At 47.9% G+C, this 23,044-nt stretch overlaps 1 protein-coding gene and 1 long non-coding RNA gene across 12 annotated transcripts in view; one reads left to right on the top strand and one right to left on the bottom strand.

Moving 5' to 3' along the window:
• Positions 1–23,044, bottom strand: part of sh3pxd2aa (SH3 and PX domains 2Aa) — a 78,200-nt gene that overhangs the window by 46,867 nt on the left and 8,289 nt on the right. For 9 of the 11 annotated variants that reach the window (XM_081701111.1, XM_035534832.2, XM_035534833.2 and 6 more), the window contains exons 2-4: positions 19,498–19,578; positions 5,131–5,206; positions 2,942–3,018 (exon numbers count right to left, since the gene is read on the bottom strand). In XM_081701111.1, coding sequence (XP_081557237.1) covers positions 2,942–3,018; positions 5,131–5,206; positions 19,498–19,578 — 234 coding nt within the window. Of the gene's footprint in view, positions 1–1,898; positions 2,186–2,941; positions 3,019–5,130; positions 5,207–19,497; positions 19,579–23,044 lie in introns of those variants that run through there. The other 2 variants (XM_081701112.1, XM_081701113.1) reach the window with 1 other exon arrangement.
• On the top strand, positions 5,213–19,146 carry LOC145652022 (uncharacterized). Its single transcript, XR_014118180.1, has 2 exons — positions 5,213–5,897; positions 8,950–19,146. It is a non-coding gene; the product is annotated as an uncharacterized LOC145652022 (long non-coding RNA).

Raw genomic sequence — 23,044 nt, 5'->3', positions numbered from 1 at the left:
GTTACTAGAGTAACACCAGCTTTACACATCCATGTAACCTAGTAACCTGTGTTACTAGAGTAACACCACTTTTACACATCCATGTAACCTGGTAACCTGTGTTACTAGAGTAACACCAGCTTTACACATCCATGTAACCAAGCAACCTGTGTTACTCTAGTAACCTAGCAACCTGTGTTACGGGTCTTCACTCCATAACCAGTGTTGAAAGCAGATCCTAACTGAGAGAGCATGGGCACTTCATACATATATATCTCCACTTATATACTTACTACTAGTACACTGTATCCCTGCTGTTAGTTTGAAACATATTTTTAGCGTGGTAACTAGTTAATTGATCTACTCTAATAGCACCTATAGTGTTTCAAACTGCAGTCCTTCTAAAGGCTGAAATAAATGGCAAGGTTAAGTCAAGGCTGACACACAGTGACATCTTAGTTCATGACATCCGCCAGAAAGATTATATGTTGTGAAAGGTAGATTTCCAATCATTGTTTGTTATGACAGTCTGAAATGCTATTATAGAAATTTCGGTAATATTCCGAGAATGTCATGGCGTTTGTGGCCATAATGACCGGCTTCCAGAACATTCCCCCAGTAGTCTCTCTCGAGCTCCTCCAGGCAGTGGCTCTCTTTCAGTGTGTGAGCTCGTTAGCATCTGGGACCGGGGCTGCTGTTTTTGGATGTGTAAAAACTGGCTCTCCGTCATCAGGAAGGGCTAGCAGGGAAAGGAAGAGACAAGCGACTGGTGGGGTGGGGGGATGTTGGGGGGGGGGGGTGACACCGAGCAAGAGTGACCAGGCAGTGAAACAATGGACTGAGAAGAGCATGGTCACATATCTACAGTATATGCTGAGAAGTAAAATAAGAACATGAGTGAGTGTCGATCAAAACTCACTGTTGATCATTTACAGTTATGTGCAAAAAAAAATAGCAGTCTAACATCACTAATGTATTTAATTACTGATTTTGGCAGAAAAGATAATACAACATGGGGAAAAAAATCCTGACTAGGTGTAGCCGAGTAATGGGCTACCAACAGAATCAACAGTCATGACATGCACGCTGCTAATTGGGTGTAATTGACTCATTTAATGAAAGGGGCGAGATCAAATTAATAGCAGTGTGGAGTTCAATTAATGAGGTCGTTCATTCTATGAAGAAACAGGTGTCAATTACAGCCCTTATTTAAAGGAGGGCAGCAAATGTACCTGCTGGTTTTAGCCCTTGCTCAGTGAGTAAAATGGGTCATTCCAGACATTGTACCAAAGAAGAAAGAACTTTGATCAAGAAGTTGATTGGAGAGGGGAAACATATAAAGAAGTGCAGAAAATAATTGGCTGCTCAGCTAAAATGATGTCAAATGTTTTAAAATGGCAAACAAAACCCAAAACTCGTGGTAGGAAAAGAAATACAACCATCCACGTAGATCGTAGAATAACAAGAATGGCAAAGAAGCATCCAATGATCAGCTCCAGGGAAATCAAAGAAGATCTTCAGTTACCTGTGAGTACTGCAACAATCAGAAGACACCTACATGAAGCCAAACTATTTGCAAGAAACTCTCGTAAAGTACCATTGCTGAAAAAAAGACGTGTCAAAAAGGTTACAGTTTGCCAAAGAACACACTTACTGGCCTAAAGAGAGTTGGCACAACATTCTATGGACAGATGAGAGCAAGATTGCTCTTATTGGGTCTAAAGGTCACAGACAGTTTGTGAGACGACCCATAAACACTGAATTCAAGCCACAGTACACTATGAAGACTGTAAAACATGGAGGTGCAAACATAATGGTTTGGGGATGTTTCTCATACTTTGGAGTCGGACCCATTTATCGCATACCAGGCACCATGGACCAGTTTGAATATATCGAAATACCAGAAGAGGTCATGTTACCTTATGCTGAAGAAGAAATGCCTTTGAAATGGGTGTTTCAGCAGGACAACGACCCCAAACACACCAGCAAGCAGGCAACATCCTGGTTCCAGACCAACAAGATTGATGTTATGAAGTGGCCAGCCCAATCCCCAGACCTCAATCCGATTGAGATTTTGTGGAGTGACATCAAAAATGCTGTTTTTGATGCAAAACCCAAGAATGCAGAAGAACTGTGGAATGTAGTCCAGTCAGCTTGGGCTGGAATATCTGTTTGCAGGTGTCAGATGTTGGTTGACTCCATGCCACACAAATGTAAAGCAGTTACCAGAAATAAAGGTTATACAACTGAATATTAGTTCAGTGATCAACAGAAAAGCTAAATCTGTAAACAACCTTTAGTTTATACTGCAAATATTCGAATTTGTAAATGAAAATGAAGACACTGCTATTTTTTAAACAGCCCATTATTCTTTTTTTCTTCATTTTCAGTTTAAAAATTGATATTTCGTTCATGTTTTTATTTGGAATTGAATGTGCAGTGCTCCCAGTGCCTTTGTGTATATGGAAATAAATGCTATTATGAGGATTCCTCCGTTGTTTTAAACACACTGCTATTATTTTGCACATAACTACATGTTTCTAAGATGTGAGATGCTAATGAGAAAACCTTCAGAACACTGTGCAATTTCAGTTTGTTGATTATTTGTCAAAGGTTTTCTAGTTGTACGTTATAAACAGGATACCCTTTATCATATGAAACATGAAATTAGTTAGCATTGTCATGTCCTGTGTCCATATGTCCATATTAAAAACGCAGTTTAATTTGGGTGAATGATGCAAATAACTATGAATGTTAAAGGCCATATTACTGAGCCTTGTGGAACCTCACGTGTGAGACGCAGCACTCCAAAGACATTTGCATGGTGCACACCCGTGAACGAACACCGCTGACCAAGGACATATGCTCAGACTCACATGCTCAGGCAGTGAGGAGTAGTGTGTTTATGATATGCAAAACTGATTGACAATGTTCAACTGTGTATAGAGTGAGCACAACTCACCCTGCAGTAGTCGTCTATAAAACGCAGTCTCTTCATGGCCACATCTCGCACGTGACTTCGTCGAAACAGGATTTTACCTTGACAAAGAAAATAATTTTACAGGGGAAAAAGAGTTAAAAGAGGCAAAAGTCTTCCATCAAACGGAAAATAAAAGCTGTAACCCATAAATTACTAAATGAATTTACCATTGTGTTATCGTCTATTCAAAAAAAAACCTTCAAAACAGGCAACCATGGACCAGGGGGGGATGGTAGCCTTCATTTTTTATACATGGACTCCACTGGGTTTACAAAGACAGTAAGTTCATGTTTTCTATGAACAGAAATGAATGCTGAGCACAACATAATTTCAGTCAAGCCATTCTGTTGTACGGTATGACAAAGTTTTATACCCATGAGTCATTGGTTTTAATGCCACAAAGCAACATGGGGCATTTTGCGCTGCTGTTTACGAATGGTCAAAGTTTTGCGAAGCATGCCTACTGCTAAAGGGAAGAGAAGAGTGAGAAAAATGAAAGAAAGAGAGGATGAGAGAGAAAGTGAGAGGTGAAAGGGAGAGGTGAAAGAGAGAGAAGATGTATGTGTTTTTCCTAAGTTGATGGATCTATAAACCTTCAGGTTGTATATTTCTCTGAGCAGGGACATGTGGCCCGCTCAATCAACAGAAAGAGAGAACAAGTGCGAGAGAGAGACAGAGAGAGAGAAAGACAGTGAAAGAGAGAGAGAGAGAGAGAGAGAGAGAGAGAGAGAGAAGTGTTCTAATACCTAACCAACACTCTCACCATTCAAACATAAACCCAGATCCACAGCCACCTCAGAATCGGGAAATCTCAGACTCTAACACTGCATCGCTCCGTCCAGATTCTGAGGTGATGCTTCTAATTCTGTGGACTGGAAGCTGCTCAACTCCAAAACCTGCCCTTACACTCCAGGAACGACGCTTCCTGCCCTACTTTAGCGTAGACCGTGGATGCAGAACCGCCGGATGATGTCATTTCAGAAGTAGGTCACTTGCCGCCTGTCCTTCTTACCTGTACCCTGAGCCTCGGTGTCTCCGGTGGAAACGCCAGAGCCTGTAAAATGTTTCCTGGATAGGGACCACGTGCCAGTGCAGCAGTGCCATCGCGTGCGCCAGGTTTGGGGGGTGGGGGGGGTTGTTTTGTTTTTTGCCTCGTGTGGAATGTACAACCCCCCCCCCCAAAAAAAACATGCGGACACAAAGTGCAGGCGCGGCAAACACGGCCTGGCTGGAGAAAACCGCATTACAGAAACGCTTGGTAGCATGTAATCATATCTGCTTACACCAGTGACTCTTCCTGAACTCGGTGAGAGAGAGAGAGAGAGAGAGAGAGAGAGCCTCCCGGGAAACTTCACAAGAAGTGGACTAAATGTTTACTTAATGTGCACTCCTCAAACAAAACCTCTCCCTCTCCCTCTCTCCCTCTCTCTCTCGCTTGCTCACTCTCACACACACACACACACATACACATACACGTAAAGTTAACACTAAACAGACATCTTAGTCAAACTCTGGGAAAGCTAGACAGGGGACGCTTCTCTAAACACAGCTATTTCACTGGCGGTACTAAATTTTTGTAATTTAATATACTGCAATATCTGTTATCTTATTTTTCCCATCAAAAATGAAACGATAGGACGTAAATCAAATTAGCAACAGCTCAGTTTTATTGCGCAAAAGTCACTGACATCACTATTTCAGTTGCAGTCAGAAAGCAAAGACACTTGAACGACAGAATAAAGCAGATATCCCAGGAGCCACTGTTCGCTGTGCTGGAAAATGGATGTGCAGAGACAAAGTGTGTGGGGTTGTAGAGAGCTGAAAACGAGCACCATATTCTCTCTCTCTCTCTCTCTCTCTCTCTCTCTCTCTTTCTTTCTCCTTCTCTCACTCTTTTTCTCTCTTTCTCTCCTTGGCCTCTGGTGCATTATTCATCACTCCTGTGAGCTTCTCCCAATGACTCTTCGACCCGCTGACAGCGTGTGCGTGTGTGTGTGTGTGTGTGAGAGAGAGAGAGAATGTGCGTGTGTGTGTTTTAGCATCTAGATTACAAAAGGGACAGTCACGGCCAAACGTTCAAATGACTAACTGCGAACGTTACTGCTGACAGCATCCATTTGTCACTGTGTGTGTGTGTGTGTGTGTGTGTGTGTGTGGGCACACACTCTTACCTGGCAGAAAGGGAATGATGCGCTTCTTCGGGTCCTTCTGCCCTCCCTCGATCGGGAACTTGTCGAGTATCTGCATCTGGAAACAGACGGCGACCTTTCAACACAACACTGGTTCACGCTCATGTTCCGCAGCCCACGGTGCGTATCCAAGCGCCTAATGCTTTTAGGGACAGTGGTTCCGTTGTGCAGGTCCAGACAGCCTCACAGGACTGTGACATGAGAAAACAGGTTTGTTTGCACCGTTTCAACCCCCCCCACCCCACACCATGAGAAATGACCCACCCGTCTTGTTTTTATCACCTCGCAAGGACGTGGGGGGTGGGGGGTGGGGTCGTGACACTGTGATGTTTTCTGCTTAGTCACTGTTTGTGTACCTCGAAACGCCGACCTATTAATCACTGTCGTAGCTCACACGCCACCTTCGCCCGATGCTAATAGGCGTGTATGCTGTGTGAGTGTGTGTGTGTGTGTGTGTGTATGTGTATGTGTGTGTTTCCAAAGCTCCTTGGGCCAAGTAATCCATAATCGTGGTTTAATGGAATAATATCCTATTTAGGAAAATGTTCAGACACGTAGCGTCCCAGTTAAGTCCCACGTTATTGATCCTCCTCCGCCTAATTATCTGCTCTGAGACATTACAGCGGCGTGTCGGACGGGGCTCTGGTGGGACGGACAGAAAGAGGGAAAACCGGGGCGACCTCGCCGAGGGCCTGGACCCAAACAGCGAAAGGTGATGGGAAGTGAAATCACTGATTAACAACACACAGGTGAGTCACCGCTGAAGAGGGCATGGATGAAGCAAGATGAGAGAGAGAGAGAGAGAGAGAGAGAGAGAGAGAGAAAGAACAGCAGAAATGCTGGTATATGTTGCTTTCTCCATCTCTCTCAGCCCGTTAGACTGTTTGTTCACCTGGTTCCACTGGGCCAAATAGGAGAGACCAGATGTGTGGTCTGCTTACTTTCACTCTCTAAGCACTCAAAGACATTCTCACTCACACACACGCACGCGCACGCACTCACACACGCGCACGCACACACACACACACGCGCGCGCACGCACTCACACACACATACGCGCACGCACTCACACGCACGCACGCGAACGCATGCACGAACGCGCACACACACACACCCGTGCGCGCACACACATACACGCACGCGCACGCACTCACACGCGTGCACGCACTCACACGCACTCACACACACACGCGCACGCACTCGCACACACGCGCACGCACATGCACGAACGCGTACACACACACCCGCGCGCGCACACACACGCACGCACACACACACACATACACGCGCACGCACTCACACGCGCGCGCGCACGCGCACGCACGCACTCGCACACACGCGCACGCACACACACACACACACACACACACACACACAAACTCACAATTTTATTTTCTCTTTCTGCTAAACTGCTCCTCCAGTAAAAATTTTAAAAACCATTTTCCCTTAGCACATACCAAGTACAATAATTTAATTTTAATGACTTTGAAACCAACACATCATGCACACATAAAACGTAATTCCACAGTTCATGTGAGAGGCTCTAAACTAGTAAATATGAGTATAATCTGTTACTGTCATTTCTTAATCAAGAATCGACCTCATATCTGAAGAATCTGCTTTAGAAAGCTTGACTGTTTTATAAAGACTAGCGCCAGAATGCTCCAGAACGTTTACTTTACTATGCTCACTGAAACCTGCCCAACGCTGTCGAAACACTGTGAAGTAGCCAAAAAAATGTCCAAGGATGGGTAGCTAATATAGCCCAGAGGAGAGCGAGAGACACTGTGTAGCACAGAGGAGCGCGAGAGACACTGTGTAGCCCAGAGGAGAGCGAGAGACACTGTGTAGCCCACAGGAGAGCGAGAGACACTGTGTAGCTCAGAGAAGAGCGAGAGACACTGTGTAGCCCAGAGGAGAGCGAGAGACACTGTGTAGCACAGAGGAGCGCGAGAGACACTGTGTAGCCCACAGGAGAGCGAGAGACACTGTGTAGCTCAGAGAAGAGCGAGAGACACTGTGTAGCCCAGAGGAGAGCGAGAGACACTGTGTAGCACAGAGGAGCGCGAGAGACACTGTGTAGCTCAGAGAAGAGCGAGAGACACTGTGTAGCCCAGAGGAGAGCGAGAGACACTGTGTAGCACAGAGGAGAGCGAGAGACACTGTGTAGCTCAGAGAAGAGCGAGAGACACTGTGTAGCCCAGAGGAGAGCGAGAGACACTGTGTAGCCCAGAGGAGAGCGAGAGACACTGTGTAGCCCAGAGGAGAGCGAGAGACACTGTGTAGCTCAGAGAAGAGCGAGAGACACTGTGTAGCCCAGAGGAGAGCGAGAGACACTGTGTAGCCCAGAGGAGAGCGAGAGACACTGTGTAGCCCAGAGGAGAGCGAGAGACACAGTGTAGCTCAGAGGAGAGCGAGAGACACTGTGTAGCCCAGAGGAGAGCGAGAGACACTGTGTAGCCCAGAGGAGAGCGAGAGACACTGTGTAGCAGAGGAGCGTGAGAGACACTGTGTAGCCCAGAGGAGAGCGAGAGACACTGTGTAGCACAGAGGAGCGCGAGAGACACTGTGTAGCCCAGAGGAGCGCGAGAGACACTGTGTAGCCCAGAGGAGAGCGAGAGACACTGTGTAGCCCAGAGGAGAGCGAGAGACACTGTGTAGCCCAGAGGAGAGCGAGAGACACTGTGCAGCCCAGAGGAGAGCGAGAGACACTGTGCAGCCCAGAGGAGAGCGAGAGACACTGTGTAGCCCAGAGGAGAGCGAGAGACACTGTGTAGCCCAGAGGAGAGCGAGAGACACTGTGTAGCACAGAGGAGAGCGAGAGACACTGTGTAGCCCAGAGGAGAGCGAGAGACACTGTGTAGCACAGAGGAGAGCGTTTTGTGTTTTCTACACACAAACGGATTTTAAATTCTCTGTTTCTCCCTCTGTCTGTCTGTCTCTGGGAACGGCCTTCTCTGTGCTGGGGATCGGAGGTGTCAGTCTCCTACCTGTTCTCTCCCTGCAGCTGGGACTTTGTGGGACAGACAGAGTGAGGGCAAACCCAGAGGTAGAAAGGGCGAGAACTGCAACGCTGTACCCGATGCTGACTCCCGGCGGCAGGGGGGGGGATGGTTCGAAACAAGGCAAGAAATGAAGAAAGAAGCCAAAGGAAGACAGGGGCAGAGGAAGGACGCAAAGGAGAGAAACCGGCTCCCAGAAAAGTATCCAGGAGGAGATGGACTGTGGAAAAAGAGTGAGAAGCTGAGGGGAATTAGAGAAAAAAGAGAGAAAATGTGGGAGGGAGGGAGAGAGAAAGAAGGACAGTTGCTTCATTTCAGACTAGTAAGGCACCTGAGAGACTTCCTGAGTCTCCATAGCAACAGGAGGCGGGCAGAGGAATACGGGAAGCCGTGTTATTGGTTGACAGAGAGTGTGTGGCTTGGGAAGGATGCAGAAAGGTTCATCTTTGCATCTCTCTCTCACACACACACACACACACACACACACACCTAACACACAGTTCTCTAACACACATTTTCTCATGTCCTCAGCTCCCACTCCCTCCCACACGCATAGACACACACACACACACACACACACACACACACACTCGCCATGAATATCAATATGACTTGCCAAGCTTGAAGCATGGAACAGAATACTAACAATCTTATTACAAAGCTTAGGTTTACAGTCAATAATCTGTTATTTTCATTTCAACTTGTCATTTGAGTTTGATTTTGCCCTTCATACCACATTTGCACACACGCACACATGCGAAATACTAAAGAATAAGCCACTTCATCTCTTTCCCATCAGCGTTCCCATCTATAAACACACTCCCCAAGTATCCGACGTGAAGGAGATGGATGGGTTTTTCACCCCAGAGGACAGAAGGGTGAAAGGAAAGCGCACTGAAGCCAAGAAGGGTTGGTTGACGAGAGAGCACTGTGCGTCGGCACCACCCCGCCGGGCCCCACCGCGGAGCTGCACCCGCTGTACGAACCTGGCCCCTTTCCCCACATCTGTCCCGCAGTCCAAGCCCAAGATGTAGTCATGATGACCGCTGCCACGGCATGCCGCTCGTGACTCGTTTTGCAAGCTGTGCCAGTTCAAACCCCCAGACCGCCCTTGTTCAGAGCGCCTTACACATATTTACCGGCGCCGGATCATTTTATACCAGACGGGTAATGTTTTAATCATGGTTTCTTTTAATCAAAACCAAAACATTCTTATCAAGGAGAAGCTACTGTGGTCACTTAATGTCAAAGTGAACTGTGTCTTCCCTACAAGTCTTAAGCTCCTTATCTGAGGTAAATTACCTGAGGGAAACCAAAATAAATCTTCAATCTGCTTCCAGTAGAAGTGGGATCAGTTTCCCTTGATTGGAAGGAACATCTTCTACATTATAAAAGCAAGACTCCATATTACAGCACTGCTTGTTATTCAAACCATATTTCGACGTCGTGGAGAAAAACTCTAGGACTCTTTCTCTATCTGTATCTATTCTGACGAAGCCCAAGGATCTTAAAGACCAGTCATGACTAGATTCGGAAATGTACAAATACGTCAGAAGCTGAACGTGCAGAGTTGTGTCACACGCGTTGTTTATTGATATCAAAAGTGGAAACTAGGTAAAATAAATGGCCAGTGGTTGCTCTTTTCCTACTGACCTAAGAACATTTTCTACAGCCTCTCTTACAGTGCCAAAGCTGAGGCAAAGAAGGAGAGGGGCTGATCTAAGATCAGTGTCCAAGGGACGAAAGATTTGTTTTGTTAGGGGTGATTTTTACTGGCTCTGTGTGTCTATTCTGTAGGAGACGGGGAAGGGCTAACAGGAGCACTGGAGAGACGGGGAGAGAGAGAAGGAAAGAGGGAGGGAAAGAAGGAGAGGAGGGAGAGAGAGAGAGAGAGAGATGGAGAGAGAGAGAGAGAGAAAGAGAGAGGGAAAGAGAGCAGCGAGGAGACGTTTGCCTTTCGGTTGCTCTTTCCGAGTCGCACACTGTCACTTTGTGTTTACCCTCACGCACGGCCCGCCTTTCTGACATAGAACATGAATCACTCTGGGCCTGGAGCCTTTTCACACACAAACACACACACACAAACACACACGCACGCACTAAAGTAGCAGGGTTACTAATGGGTCGAAAGCATGTGAATCAAGTTCGCACATGCATTAGCGAGGGCCATACTGAATGTCTGTACTTCGAGCCTATGACACACACACACACACACACACACACACACACACACACACACACACACACACACTCACTCACTCACCCTATATTGGATCATACCAAGGATATGCAGTGCCTGCTGTGCACCATACCGTGTCCTCTTACACTGACCAGAGGTCAGCTTGGTGCTGCCTGAACCTTCCCTTTAAACATGAAACGGGGAGAAACACAAAGCTGACCTCAAGTCAGCAAGATAGCGTAGCAATTACTAAGGCAGAGCTCGCCACGGCGGACCCCAACTGTGTCCACAGTCCTTGTCCGGACTGTGTTCAATATGGGAGCGAAAGACCACTGGCTCAGTCAGTCCAGTACACCACACCAACCCATCAGCAGAGTACCACTGAAGTGCCTGTTCCGAGCTTTTCTGGAACGTTCTGAGAAGGTGCTTTCTGGGGGCCCCTATATTGACCTTTTGGACCATTCCGGAGCGAGTCTCATCCTATTCCAGCGTCCCTTCGTTATTTCTTTCATACCTCATCATCCTTTAGCACCCAATCATTCCATCCTTACTCTCTCTCTCTCTCTCTCTCTCTCTCTCTCCCTCTCTCTCTCTAATTTTTACCACATGGTTGTGCAGATAAGGCACATCGGTTCTGTACACTCGTTAACCTGAAGGGTTTACGAAGTAGTTTGTTAATCTGAAGATTCTGTGAGTTTTTCCCCCGAGGACGGAGTTCTGCAAAACAAACAAAAAAAACAAAAAACACACACACACATCTTTCTTTCTAAGAGCTCAGACAACTTCCCCTTATTATTGCCTTAGCGTGTGCTGTACGACCCGCATTACACGTCTCTGGACACATCGGTCACATATTAACAGGTTATTAATCCTCCAATACAGAGCAGCGTCGCCGAGGACGGCGGTGTCGCCGAGGATGCCATGACAACGGCGGCAGCAGGACGGAAAACCAATGGGAGGGGCTTTCGTCCGGTGCTGTGACGAAAGGAGAAAGACAGAAAATAAGCAGACAGGACATGGGGGCCTCGGAGGCTGTCGATGACCCTAGCAGCGGGCAGGAGGAGGCCCCGCGGGCGATTTTAACAGCCGTGATCCAGATGGAGTACGTGGAGCTGCAGCGTGCTTCCGGCGACATAAGAGGAAAGCCGGGCAAGGGTCGGGTCAGACGGGTCAGGGACGGGTCAGTATCCTTCCCGCCATAAGAGGAGTCCAGCTCAAACCCTCGAGCCGGACCACGGACCTGCAGACCGCCAGCCGCACCCAACTGATCTGAGACCAGTCACACAGCGCAGCCCTGGGCCGATGCTAGTGCAGAGTCCAAATATATTTGGTTGGAGATGTGTTAAAGAGAACCATACTGTATAAATGTGTGGTACGAATGTGTCGTCAGGACGTGGGAACTTAGAAAGTTAATGTTTACTCGCGCTTTACTGACCAACTAGGGAGAGAGAAACAGATCGACAGATAGAGAATGCCTGTGTGTGCCAAAAGGACTTCCCCAAAGACAAAGGCATTGCCCTGTGTGCATGCTTGTGTGTGTATGTGTGTGTGTGTGTGTGTGTGGTGTGTGTGTGTGTGTGTGTGTGTGTGATCAGGTGTCAGAGCCAGGAAAGAGGGAATCTAGCTCAGTAAGGAAAACTACCACTACATACAAGTTAAACAGCCCTCCTCAGCGTGCCGCTAACACAAAACTAAACTTGCAGGCGTTTCTCTATTAATGGCCTGTGCCATAACCTTCACCCCAATAATCATAAAAGGAAAAATCAAAACTCTTGTAGGGGTGTATAGTTTATGATACCAGAGTTGGGACAGGCGTGTTTTAGCGGGTGTTGGGCGCTATGTGTGCGTTAGTGTGTTGTTTCCGTTGGCAGAAAGGGTTAGGGACACCTCAAAAGGATATGACTTGAATCAATCGAGGATTAGAAATGTCACTTCTGAGTGGAAGTGGCAGGTTTGGGGTAAGAAGTGCCAACGAGTGCAAAGATCACGCCAGAAGCAACCCAGCTGCAGCCCTGCGCCGGCCAGCCTGCCTGGGTGTGGAGCGGAAACCTTAGCCTTAGTTTAGACGGGGGGGTTAGAGAGTCTAACTACTCTCTCTGCCTGTAGTGGGACACGACCGCCGCGTCTCCGTTGTTGGGAAACACGTGGAAGCCTGCGAGGTTTGGAAACTGTCAGCTGAAGACTCTCACCCTCGGTGACTGGACCTGGGGGCAAACCAGTGGAGCGTACATACTCCGTGCAATCTGCACTACCTCTGTGTGTGTGTGTGTGTGTGTGTGTGTGTGTGTGTGTGTGTGTGTGTGTGTGTGTGTGTGTGTGTGTGTGTATGTGCGTGTTCTTTCAGACTCTTTGATAAGTTGCTGTTTAATTCCTCCAAGTCTGGATATGCTGATTTAAAAAGTGGAAAAATCTCTACGTGTGTCCATCAGCTACGGGAGGAATCCAAAAATGCCAGGGGAATATTTTAGAGGTTAGGCCCGGATCTTTAATTAGAAGCGTTTTCTGGCTATATAAGCACACGAAGACTAAAAATGCCACTATTATTATAAATGAAGTCATTTAGCATTACCCAAATGAGGTCATAATTTATTTTCTTTCATTCTTTCCACATTTGCTTTTCTGCCCCAAGCAGTCCTTTAGGGACACGGTGATATCCCCAAAATTTAGAATCAGAATTAGGTAGAGTCATTGCATCTTGAAGGAAGTTGTGTAATCCTAGCTAATGCTAACCACCCCTAGCTAACGCCAACTCTTGCTAAATCTAACTCCTAGCTAACCGTAATCCTCTTTAACCCTAATCCTAGCTAACCCTGTCCCTTGCTAACCCTAATCCTAGCTAATCCTAACCCCAAGCCTGGGAAGCCTTTCCATCCAAGCAGGACATTGGCCTTAACCTTGCCCTCCTTCCTGGCTAAGCGCAAGCGTCTTCCAGTTCTGCTCCGAACGTGCCCGGTGGCCTCCTTGTCAGTCGATACGGTCGCGGCGCACCAGGTGTTCCCATGGACATTGTGCGCTTTGACAGTTCACGTTAACTAAAGCTCTCCCGACACCTCCATCCTCCACCTCGCGAGGGTGCCTCCTTCCTACACCCCATCCCGCCCCGGGGCGCTATGTAACTTTGCAAGATGGTGATTAAGACGGGCTTGATAACAAGGCACAGGAGGATAGAAGGAGCGGCTCCACACGCCACTCCCAAGCCCACGCTCGCTCGGTAGCGCACTCTTGAAACGGAAAGGAAGGAAGATGGAAACCGAAGAAGTTAAAAAGAAAGAATGGAAGCGGGAAAGAAGGAGAGAGAGAGGGAACGATACTGCCAAATGTCCGAGGGGGGCGGCCTGGCCTGGCCTGGGAGGAAATGGAGTTTCGGACTCCCTTCCCGTAGCAAACAGACGAGCCAGCCGAGTGGCACCACCACCACGGAGAGCCGTGTTTGAGGAACATCGAGGTCTGGAAATATAGAATCAGTTCAAAGCGCATTTGTGCTCCTGCTGACGGGGTGGTCAAGATCCCACGGTCTGGCAAACAAACCAGACATGCACACGCTCGCTTGCGCGGACGCTTGATTACACTCACCACACTTACACACACACACACGCGCACACACGCACACACATCAAAAGCTTCTTGTCCCACTTTATGTTCCTTTGCCCCTCACTTCTGTGCTGAAATTTTCAGCAGATGGCATGAACCCATACCCGCCCACACGCTCACACACACACACATACACACACACACACACATATATACACACACACACACACACACACACACACACACACACACACACACACACACACACACACACACGGTCTCATGCATCACGGGGTACTTCGCACGTTTTTGGAGAACACCACAGTGTTGAAGAACACTATATGAACTCGCTAAACTCTTAGCGAGAATCAAACTCCTAACCAGAGTCGCTGTTTTTTTCCCCCAGAATCCCCCTCTGTTTGTCTGTCTCGCTCCAGTGTGCGAACCCCGACTAACTTTGTAACCCCCAAAGCCACTCGGGAGCAGAGGAACAAAAACAGTCCACCATGGAAAACATCCATTCTATGGCCTACGCTGCTCAACTAAATTTAGTATCTCTCTCTCTGTCTGTCCTTCTCTGTCTGTCTCTCTCTCTGAGAGCGTCTGCCAAGCCACTGGGGGCTGTTCGACACCTTTTCTTGCTCACCTCCAACCAGCCACTCCTATCAAAATCCTTTCCTCAACCATTGTCCCAAAAACAACCCCAAAATTAGCCCCAGATCAGCTGCAAAAGGGGCTTTAAAGCCCCCTATTGTCTTGGCCAGCACAAGCGCAGTGTCTGTCTCTGGCGCGTAGGTGCTCTCCTAACTACTGTTCGTCCCACCACTGTTCGTGAAATGGGTCTTTATCCTCCACAGCCCAGCCCGGGATGACAGCCAAACCTCACCCCCCCCCCCCCGCGCCTGCCCGAGCAGCTTCAGTTTGCCATGATGGACGGCAGCGAGCCTCGAAAAGCGCCAGGACGCTGGCATCCGGGCGGCCGTTACAGGCACCGTGAGAGTGGGCCGGGTCGACTGGCCCGCACGTTCGAAAAATCCAGCTCGCCGAATGCACATCGCCTCCGGACATCTGGTTACAGGATGGAGGAATGGTCCGGTAGCCTTAGAGGATCAGCGAGCGGTTGGAGAAACAGCATCTGAAGGACGCGACTTTAAGTGATACGGTGTTGACTTTGAAAATGGTATAATGTGGTTGGAATATATATATATATATATATGGGGCGCTGTGGAATGAGTATCCGGTAAAGACGAAGAATATGGGAAGAGTTAAAACTACTAGAGGGAGAGATGAAAAAAAAAGTCATGACATGAGTCAACCTTCACTGCTGCACTGCATGTAAAAATATCATTCAAAATCAGACATTGCGCAGACTTAACACAACTGTCCACAATTTGTTTACTTGTAGCCCTACATAAAGACCCCATTATCTGCCATAGGCATTGCATGAAGACATGCTTATGTAAATGAAGTGAAAACAGTCTAAAGGCTAAGATACACATTATCGAATTAAGCCTTTATGTAAATTTTATAAATGCATTGTAAATGATTAATTAAGTGGCAATCTTACCTATTACATATTATACTCTTACAATCCACCTCAAGGGCAGTGGTAACTCAGTGGTTAAGGTACTCAACTAGTAATCAGAAGGTTGCCAGTTCATGCCCCACTGCCGCCAAGTTGCCGCCGTTGGGCCCCTGAGCAAGACCCTTAACCCTCAATTGCTCAAATTGTCCTCAGCCTGATTTGCAAGTCACTTTGGATAAAAGTGTCAGCTAAATGCCACAAATGTAAATAGAGACAGATGAAGAACCCAGCGCTGGAATGTCTTTAAGTCCTCACACTGACCCCCACCTTCACTGAACGTGGCGCAGCGCTGGACCAAAAGGTTTAAAAATTCCCCCGGAAGCTCGGTCGGCCCACCACAAAAATGTCGAGCACAAACTCAGGGACCGGATATTTTGTATCAGCAGGACAGACATTCGAAGAGAGGCAGCACAAAACGCACAGGGAAGGTCATTTAGGAAGCCACAAAACCGCTGCATTAAAATACGACAGCTGAAGCCCTGGTATCAGCAGAACACATGCATGATGCGAACCCTGAAGACCTTGTGGAAGGTTCTTCAGGAAGCGCAGACCAGGGCCCCTGAGTCAGATGGATTGAAGCCCAAACAAAGACAGGAGATGAACGGTTGGTCAGACCCAGCGCTCTTACGACATGCCAATTTTAAAAACCACGGAGCACGGTCCCGAAAAAAACCTCCACGCAGTAGCGCAGTGATGACGCTACCGTGTTTCGGGTCACAGCCGGGTCACACCAGGCTTACGCCAAAATGCTGACTGTCTTACTCAATCACGTCCCAACGATGAAGGCTGCTGTGATAGCAAAACCCTGAAAGACAATTAAAGGATGTTTAACTTCTTTTTGAGGTTGTTAACTTGACCTGCACATTAGGGACTGGAGAGACATTTGAAGTTTGTGTACACATTTGGCACAAAATTCAGCATTTCAGTGGTGGTAACTGATCCACATTTGAACAGTTGGGCCAAAACATTTCGCAGCTCATTGGAAGGGGATCAACGCTGATTAGTTTTTGCAACTTCCACTCACGGCTTATACATTTTGTGGAAACACGGATGCTACCACTCTGTTTTCGTTCAGCACATCCCCGAGTCTAAAATACTTTGAAGAGGCCGGCATCCGGACCGAGCCAGCCCCAGGGGACGCGGGGGTGGCCCTGCGGCCCAGCGGGCGTCTCCGGACGTTCGCCCCACGTACGTTGTGCCTTTTCCTGCCGTCTGCTCGGTGGCAGGTCTTTATGAAGTCCGTAACCCAGCCAGTGGATGTCCCCTCTAAACAGACCTCAAGACCTCTGCTCGACAACTCAAAAATAACATGGTTCAATGCGCCGGCCATCCTTTATTGCTGCCCGGGGTGTTCTTTGTTTTTCCACAGAGCAGGGACTGTGAGGGAGTGGTCCAAATCGTGTTGGACCAGCTGTCAAGCAACTCTTTCATCACAGGAGGCCTGGAGGATGGCTGAAAGGCTGTGGGCTTCTTTAAACTAATCTGACGAGACCTGCGGTACCATTTTTGAGCCTTGTTGTGGCTTCACTACCCTACATTTGCAATACAAGCCATGTAATCGTCTAATGACAAAACCGATACTTCCTATTTATGGAGCACAATGTGACTGATAATAAACGCTAAATTAATACATAACCGTCTGACAGCTAATAAATCAGATTAGATTAGATCGGGTCAGATTAAATTTTATTGCCACTGTACTAAATACAGGTACAAGGCCAATGAAATACAATTCTAAATAGACTTCAGTGCATCGTGTTGTTGGCTAAGTGAAGTTTTGGCTAACAATGAAAATGCAATTTTCATGTAATCATTTCAGTAAATGTAATCGTAACACAAGGAGGCAGCAGTGAAACTTGGAGCAGACATATTCTCCTCGCTTTTCGCAGAGCCGGGCAAAATATTTCATTCCGTGCTTTCTGCAAACTGCAGTGGATTACAGATTATAATCCAAATTGGATTTAGACTGTTGTCACTGTCAACTGCTATTTGTGTGCTGTGTCATTCAGCGGAGCAACATGGAACTTTGCTTACCCCCCCCCATGCAGTGCCCTCTACTTCTGCACACGTGCGCTACTAGACCGTAGCTGAGTTGAAAAAAAATGAGACGGCCATCGAGTTTAGAGCGTTGCTTGCCAACCTGATTGCTACCGATCAAATCTCTTCGAACTGATAACGTGTGAAAGCTCCGACACACGTCTGCTTCTTCTGGATCTTTGCTTGATCGCTCACCGAAGCATAGCAGTAACATCGAGTCAGTGTTGTTATTAGAGGCTTAAACAGTGCGTGTTCTTTCCTCCTCGTTTTCACATTTGTTTGACAGGGGCAGCTGTTGAAATGGGCTTGCGCTGGTATTAAGATATTACATTACCTCATAAGATTTGGAAAAGCTCCCGCTGCACGGCCAACAGCGCCGGCAATGCTGTTTTAAGTACTCTGGCCCGGAATTCAGAATAACGGAGTGGTTCGTGCCTCGTTAAATGAGGATGGTGTTAATGACATCTATAATAAGAGCTGCTCAGGGCTCGGCTTTCACCCGAACCCGTTTCCACTGCCAACACAAGCGGAATTAAGTTCGCGTCGGAAAAGCGGGCCATGACTGGTCGTCTTGGAGGGGGGCATACATGAAGACACCCTCCAAAGTGGGCTGTGATTGGTCATCTTGGAGGGGGGCATACGTGTAGACACCCTCCAAAGTGGGCTGTGATTGGTCATCCTGGAGGGGGGCATACGTGAAGACACCCTCCAAAGTGGGCTGTGATTGGTCATCAGATTGGCCATGACTGAGAGGGGAAACACCCTCCAAAGCCAGAAGGCTGCTGACTGACGGCTCACTGCGGCTTTGTCCGTCTCCGATTGGCTTGTTTATTATTGCAGTCCACCCACAGCCGTCACAAGGACGATGGGATCCAGGACGCTCGGTGGGGGCGGCTCTCGGCTCGCTCAAGGCCTCTCAAGGCGTATCGATGGGGGCTTGGAGTGCGATTCCTGCACTCTTGCTGGCACGTGGAGGACTGGGCTTCCTCTCCAACACAGTCGGGGCTTTCGATAGACGTCCATGAGACCTGAGCTGGGTTATCACGCACCACGGTGAGTGGAAAGACCCCAAGACTCCACGCCGCTCTGACGGTGGTGGGCTCGCGTGTAACGTATCAATGTCGCAGCATGTAGGAAACTCTCGAAACAAATGGATATATTGCTGGACAATATTTCATATATGCGGAGACATGTGTACACATACGTACACGCACCAGCCCCTGGGGCTGGGCAGCATGAATGTCCAACACTCCACCACTTTAGGCAAACGCTAGTCCACAAAGAGCACACAAACCTCTTAAACGGAACAGCAAAAGGCCGTAATGGACAGGCACGTGTACCGTGGAAAACCCACTCATGAAAGTCAATCAGATTCCACCGCTCTGGTCTGTAATGCATGCTACATTAAACAGTATTAAAGTCACATCCTTGCATAGTGACAATATTAAATAACCTGCCAATCACTGCCTCAGCAAGAAACAGAGAAACAGAAACAGGGAATTCGAGAGAGTACGAGACAGAAAGAGAGAAAAAAGACAGAAAGACAGAGTTATAGTGCTTATTATAAATGCAAAATATCCCATTTAAAGCAGCTGATGGACAATAGAAATAAGTTAAACAGTAGCTGGTTATTGCATATGCACACACACACACACACACACACACATTTATATATATATATATATATATATATATATATATATATATATATATACACACACACACACACACACACACACACACACACACACATACACACACACTCAAATTATTATTAACACACATCTGGCACAGGGTACAAGCAAACACATTAACTCTGTTTGTGCTGGTTTTATACACCCCTAGTCCCTAGAGGCACCTCAAATGTGTGTGAGCAAGAGAAAAGTAAGAGTGTTGGGGGTGTTTATGTGGTGCATTACACAGAAAGAAAACATGCGTGTGTGGTGAACAAACAGAGCTAGAGCGAGAGATGCAATGAAGGGTAAGGAACTGAATATTCATGTTTTTCTTTTTACCTGAAGGTCGAAGAATTTGCTGTATCTCCTGTAGATGATGTGGGACGTGGAGTCGGAGTAAGTGACATTGATGAGATACACCTGCGGATAGGACACAGACAGGCACGTGAGCGCCAAAACCGTCCTGGACACGTCTGCTACACTCTCACTGGTAATGTAAGTAGCAGGTATGGTCTGGCCACCTTTGACACTGTGCCAGGCCATGGCTGAACCGCTTCATTGCACCGTCCAAACAGCGAGGACAGTGCTGAGAGAACAACGTTCCCACAAGCATTTAAAAACAGGAAGAGGCTTGCAGATTCAGTGTTTATACAGCATTCTCAATGCACACCCCCACCCCCGTGCATGCACGCACGCACGCATTTCTACTTTAATGGTGGTTTTCAAGTGAACTATATATTACTGAAGCTATGTCTATACGTCAGCCTTATCATATCTTTTTATTTTAAAAAATGTATTTTTATTTATTTTTATCTTTTTATTAAGGTGCCTTTTGTGAAAAGGGGAGGGGGCGTGGCACCGACCAAACGTCTCCCTGATTCGCTGTCAATCTGTGGGTGTTCCCGTCCCCGCGGTGAAATTAAAAATCCAAGCAAGCCACACACACACATTACGACACTCGGAAGTACTTTCTGGTGGTCATCTGGGGCGCGGCGGGAGGTGACGCGCCGGGCGCCAGCACATTGGTCTCCCAAACGGAACGAGCCTCTTGAAAGTCCGCGGAGCACAAACAAGCCCCCGTGACATCATCGGTTTTTGCATCTACTGATCTACTGATGCAGGGCTGAGGTGGCACGGCGAAACAAATAGGGCCGTACAGACTGCCAGACGTCCCCATCTGGAGGGTTTAATTAAGCAGAGCCTATTCACCCCTCTTCACTCGAGGCGCAATTGAGCTACTACACAGAGTAGCGGCTTCTTTTGATCTCATAATTAGGAGGGCAATTCGACGTCTCCCTCGCTGTTATTTTAAAGTGTTTAGCAGTGGCGGTCAGTTCAATTCAAAAGATATGGGTGGTGTTTTGATCACATTCTGATCTTCATCCGATTTTATATGCATTCTAAAATATACAATTACATGGCCCAACTGTATACGGACATATTCGCGTGCATGTGTTGCATACAAATCATATTACCACTGTGGTCAGGCCGCGGTCAAGGAGCGTGACCTCCATTTTTTCACGAACACGAGCCCGGGCGACGCGGACGGCCGCGCGCGCTCTCCAATTTGTCTTTCCCTTATCGGCGCGACGAGTTTTCTTCACGCCTGCCCGGTTTACCCACGCATCGCGTCCTAGTGTTTACCACGGCGCTTAGTGCAAATCTGTTAGCCATGGAGGGTTTTAACGGTCGTCCGGTAGTCCGGAGCGACGCTCGTGCTGACGAGACTCCAGAAGAAAACAAAAAGAAAAAGAAAAAGAAAAAGAAAAAAAAAAGCGCGGGTTGGCACGAGGCGATGGCAGAGCCGAGCCGAGCAAATTAATCTGTTTCACTTAAATGTGTCGTGGCGGTCCACTGCACCCCGCCCCGGTACCGAGTCGAAAGGCGAGCCAAGCAAACAACGCGTGTAGTTTTCCCCCTGAGGAAAGTAATAAAAGCTCAACGGCTCGTCCCGGGTCAGTTTTGCGTTCGCTTCGGTAATTGTCTAACCTTGTAAAAACTGACCATATTACCATGAGATGTTAACATGCGACCACGATGTAAGGCCTTTCTTCGCCTACACTCCCGACTCTGCGATACGATAAGACGGAGCACATCGTGTCAAGTTTTAAATCGCAGTTTTAATTCGCCCCACAGGGCTACAACCAACATGTCCCACCCACCAAGTAATCTCGGTCACAGTCACCTTCGCCTACATAATCCAAAACATAAAAAGTGTCCAGGGTTTTCCTGTGATTACGAGAGGAACAGGTTACGTAGCGTCTCGGCGACAGATTGTGTCCGTCCACCACTTACAGGCGGTTCGTCGGCCGTTAGCCGTCACGATGCAACAGGCGCGGGGAGACAAAAAGGTGGCGCGGGAACAATTTGTATCGTACGCGTGACTACGACAGAGAGCACGCAATGGCGGGAACGTGGTCATGACGTGTGCGTGTTTGTGCCGTCGTCCCTCCCGAAGGGTTGATCTCTCTCTCTCTCTCTCTCTCTCTGTCTCTCTCTCTCTCTCTCTCTCTCTCTCTCTCTCTCTTCTTTTTAAAATGAACTTAACAACTCGCAGGCCTGCCGGTGGGTATGGGGAGAAATACATGGCTACGGCAGTGCAGTCTCAAATCACCCAGAACAGTGAAGGGGCAATGAAAGACGGGTGGGGTGGAGAGTGAGAGGAAGACTTGGTATCTGTGGGGCTGTAAATAGCTTCTGTGTGTGTGTGTGTGTGTGTGTGTGTTTTGTGCCAGAGTACCCCCTCTGTAAATCTGATAGCGGGAAAAGGCCTTCAGCACACTGGTGCTAATCCCACATACCGCTCATAGCTCCGTGCCGCAGGTCTGTGCAGCTATCCAAACCTGCTTATCACACACTGCAAGGCAGTTGAGCACATAGCAGTTGCTCATCCCCCCCCCCCCCCCCAACACACATTTTAAATGAGTGTGTGTGTGTAAATGACAGTGAGACACTGTGTTTGGTGACTGAGTAATAAGGAGTGGCTCGCTGAATGTTTGAAGGTTTCAGCACAGAATGCCATATGTAGAGACAAAATAAAGTTGTGTGTGTGTGTGTGTGTGTGTGTGTGACCACATACTTTATATAAGGCTCCCTGACCTGAGCAGCATGCAGGGAAGCTAATGCCACCCTTCCCTGCCCTACTCCAACGCGTAATTCCATAGCAGAAAGCCACCTCATCCTGTGGGCGGGTAAAAGACAGACTTGCCGAACCTCTCACCCCTCACTGGCCCGTGGAGGCCATCCTCATGACAACCACGAGAAGGATGGGGGTGGGGGGGACAAACTTGCTTAAACTCTGAGAATGTCAGCCACATCCCAACTGCCCCGTGGTGCAGAAATAGAAAGGCGTAGCCGGACGGTGCTCACAGATGAGCTAAAATTCGATCCCGGGCATCGACCCGAGATATTCAGCGTGCTGCCGGGTGCGGGTTACGTTTAGAGCCACCTGGCTGCGCACGCCATTTGCAGCCTTCAAAAAAAAAACATGCCATCCGCGGCACAGAGCGTGAAGGGAAGGGGTGGGCAGCCACACCGTACCCTTCAGGGTTCATAACCAGAGTCCCACAGGCGAAAGTTGAGAGCCAATGACAAAACAGTCCCACGATTGTAAGCGCCCAATCAAAGGAGCCCAACTGTGGTCGTGGAGGCCTGTTGCTAGGCAGGGTTCAGTCCTAACCTGAGATTTGATCCAGCTTCAGGAGTGAAGGGTGCTAAGTTGTAGTTAAAGCTATACACCGTATTCATCTGTTCATGTTTGCTTGCTTACAGTGGAGTTGGTACTGCTACTTTTTTGGCTGCATGGTGGCTTACAAAATGGGCCTAAATTGAAACATCTAATAAGTAGGGTTTTTAAGAAGCAAGTGAGCGTAAACAATATCCCTGA

This window comes from Electrophorus electricus, chromosome 18, assembly GCF_041902795.1.
Source record: "Electrophorus electricus isolate QZ-2024a chromosome 18, ASM4190279v1, whole genome shotgun sequence".
Taxonomy (NCBI): Eukaryota; Metazoa; Chordata; class Actinopteri; order Gymnotiformes; family Gymnotidae; genus Electrophorus; species Electrophorus electricus.
The sequence above is the reverse complement of the archived record's forward strand: the minus strand, read 5'-3'. Positions and strand labels throughout refer to the sequence as shown.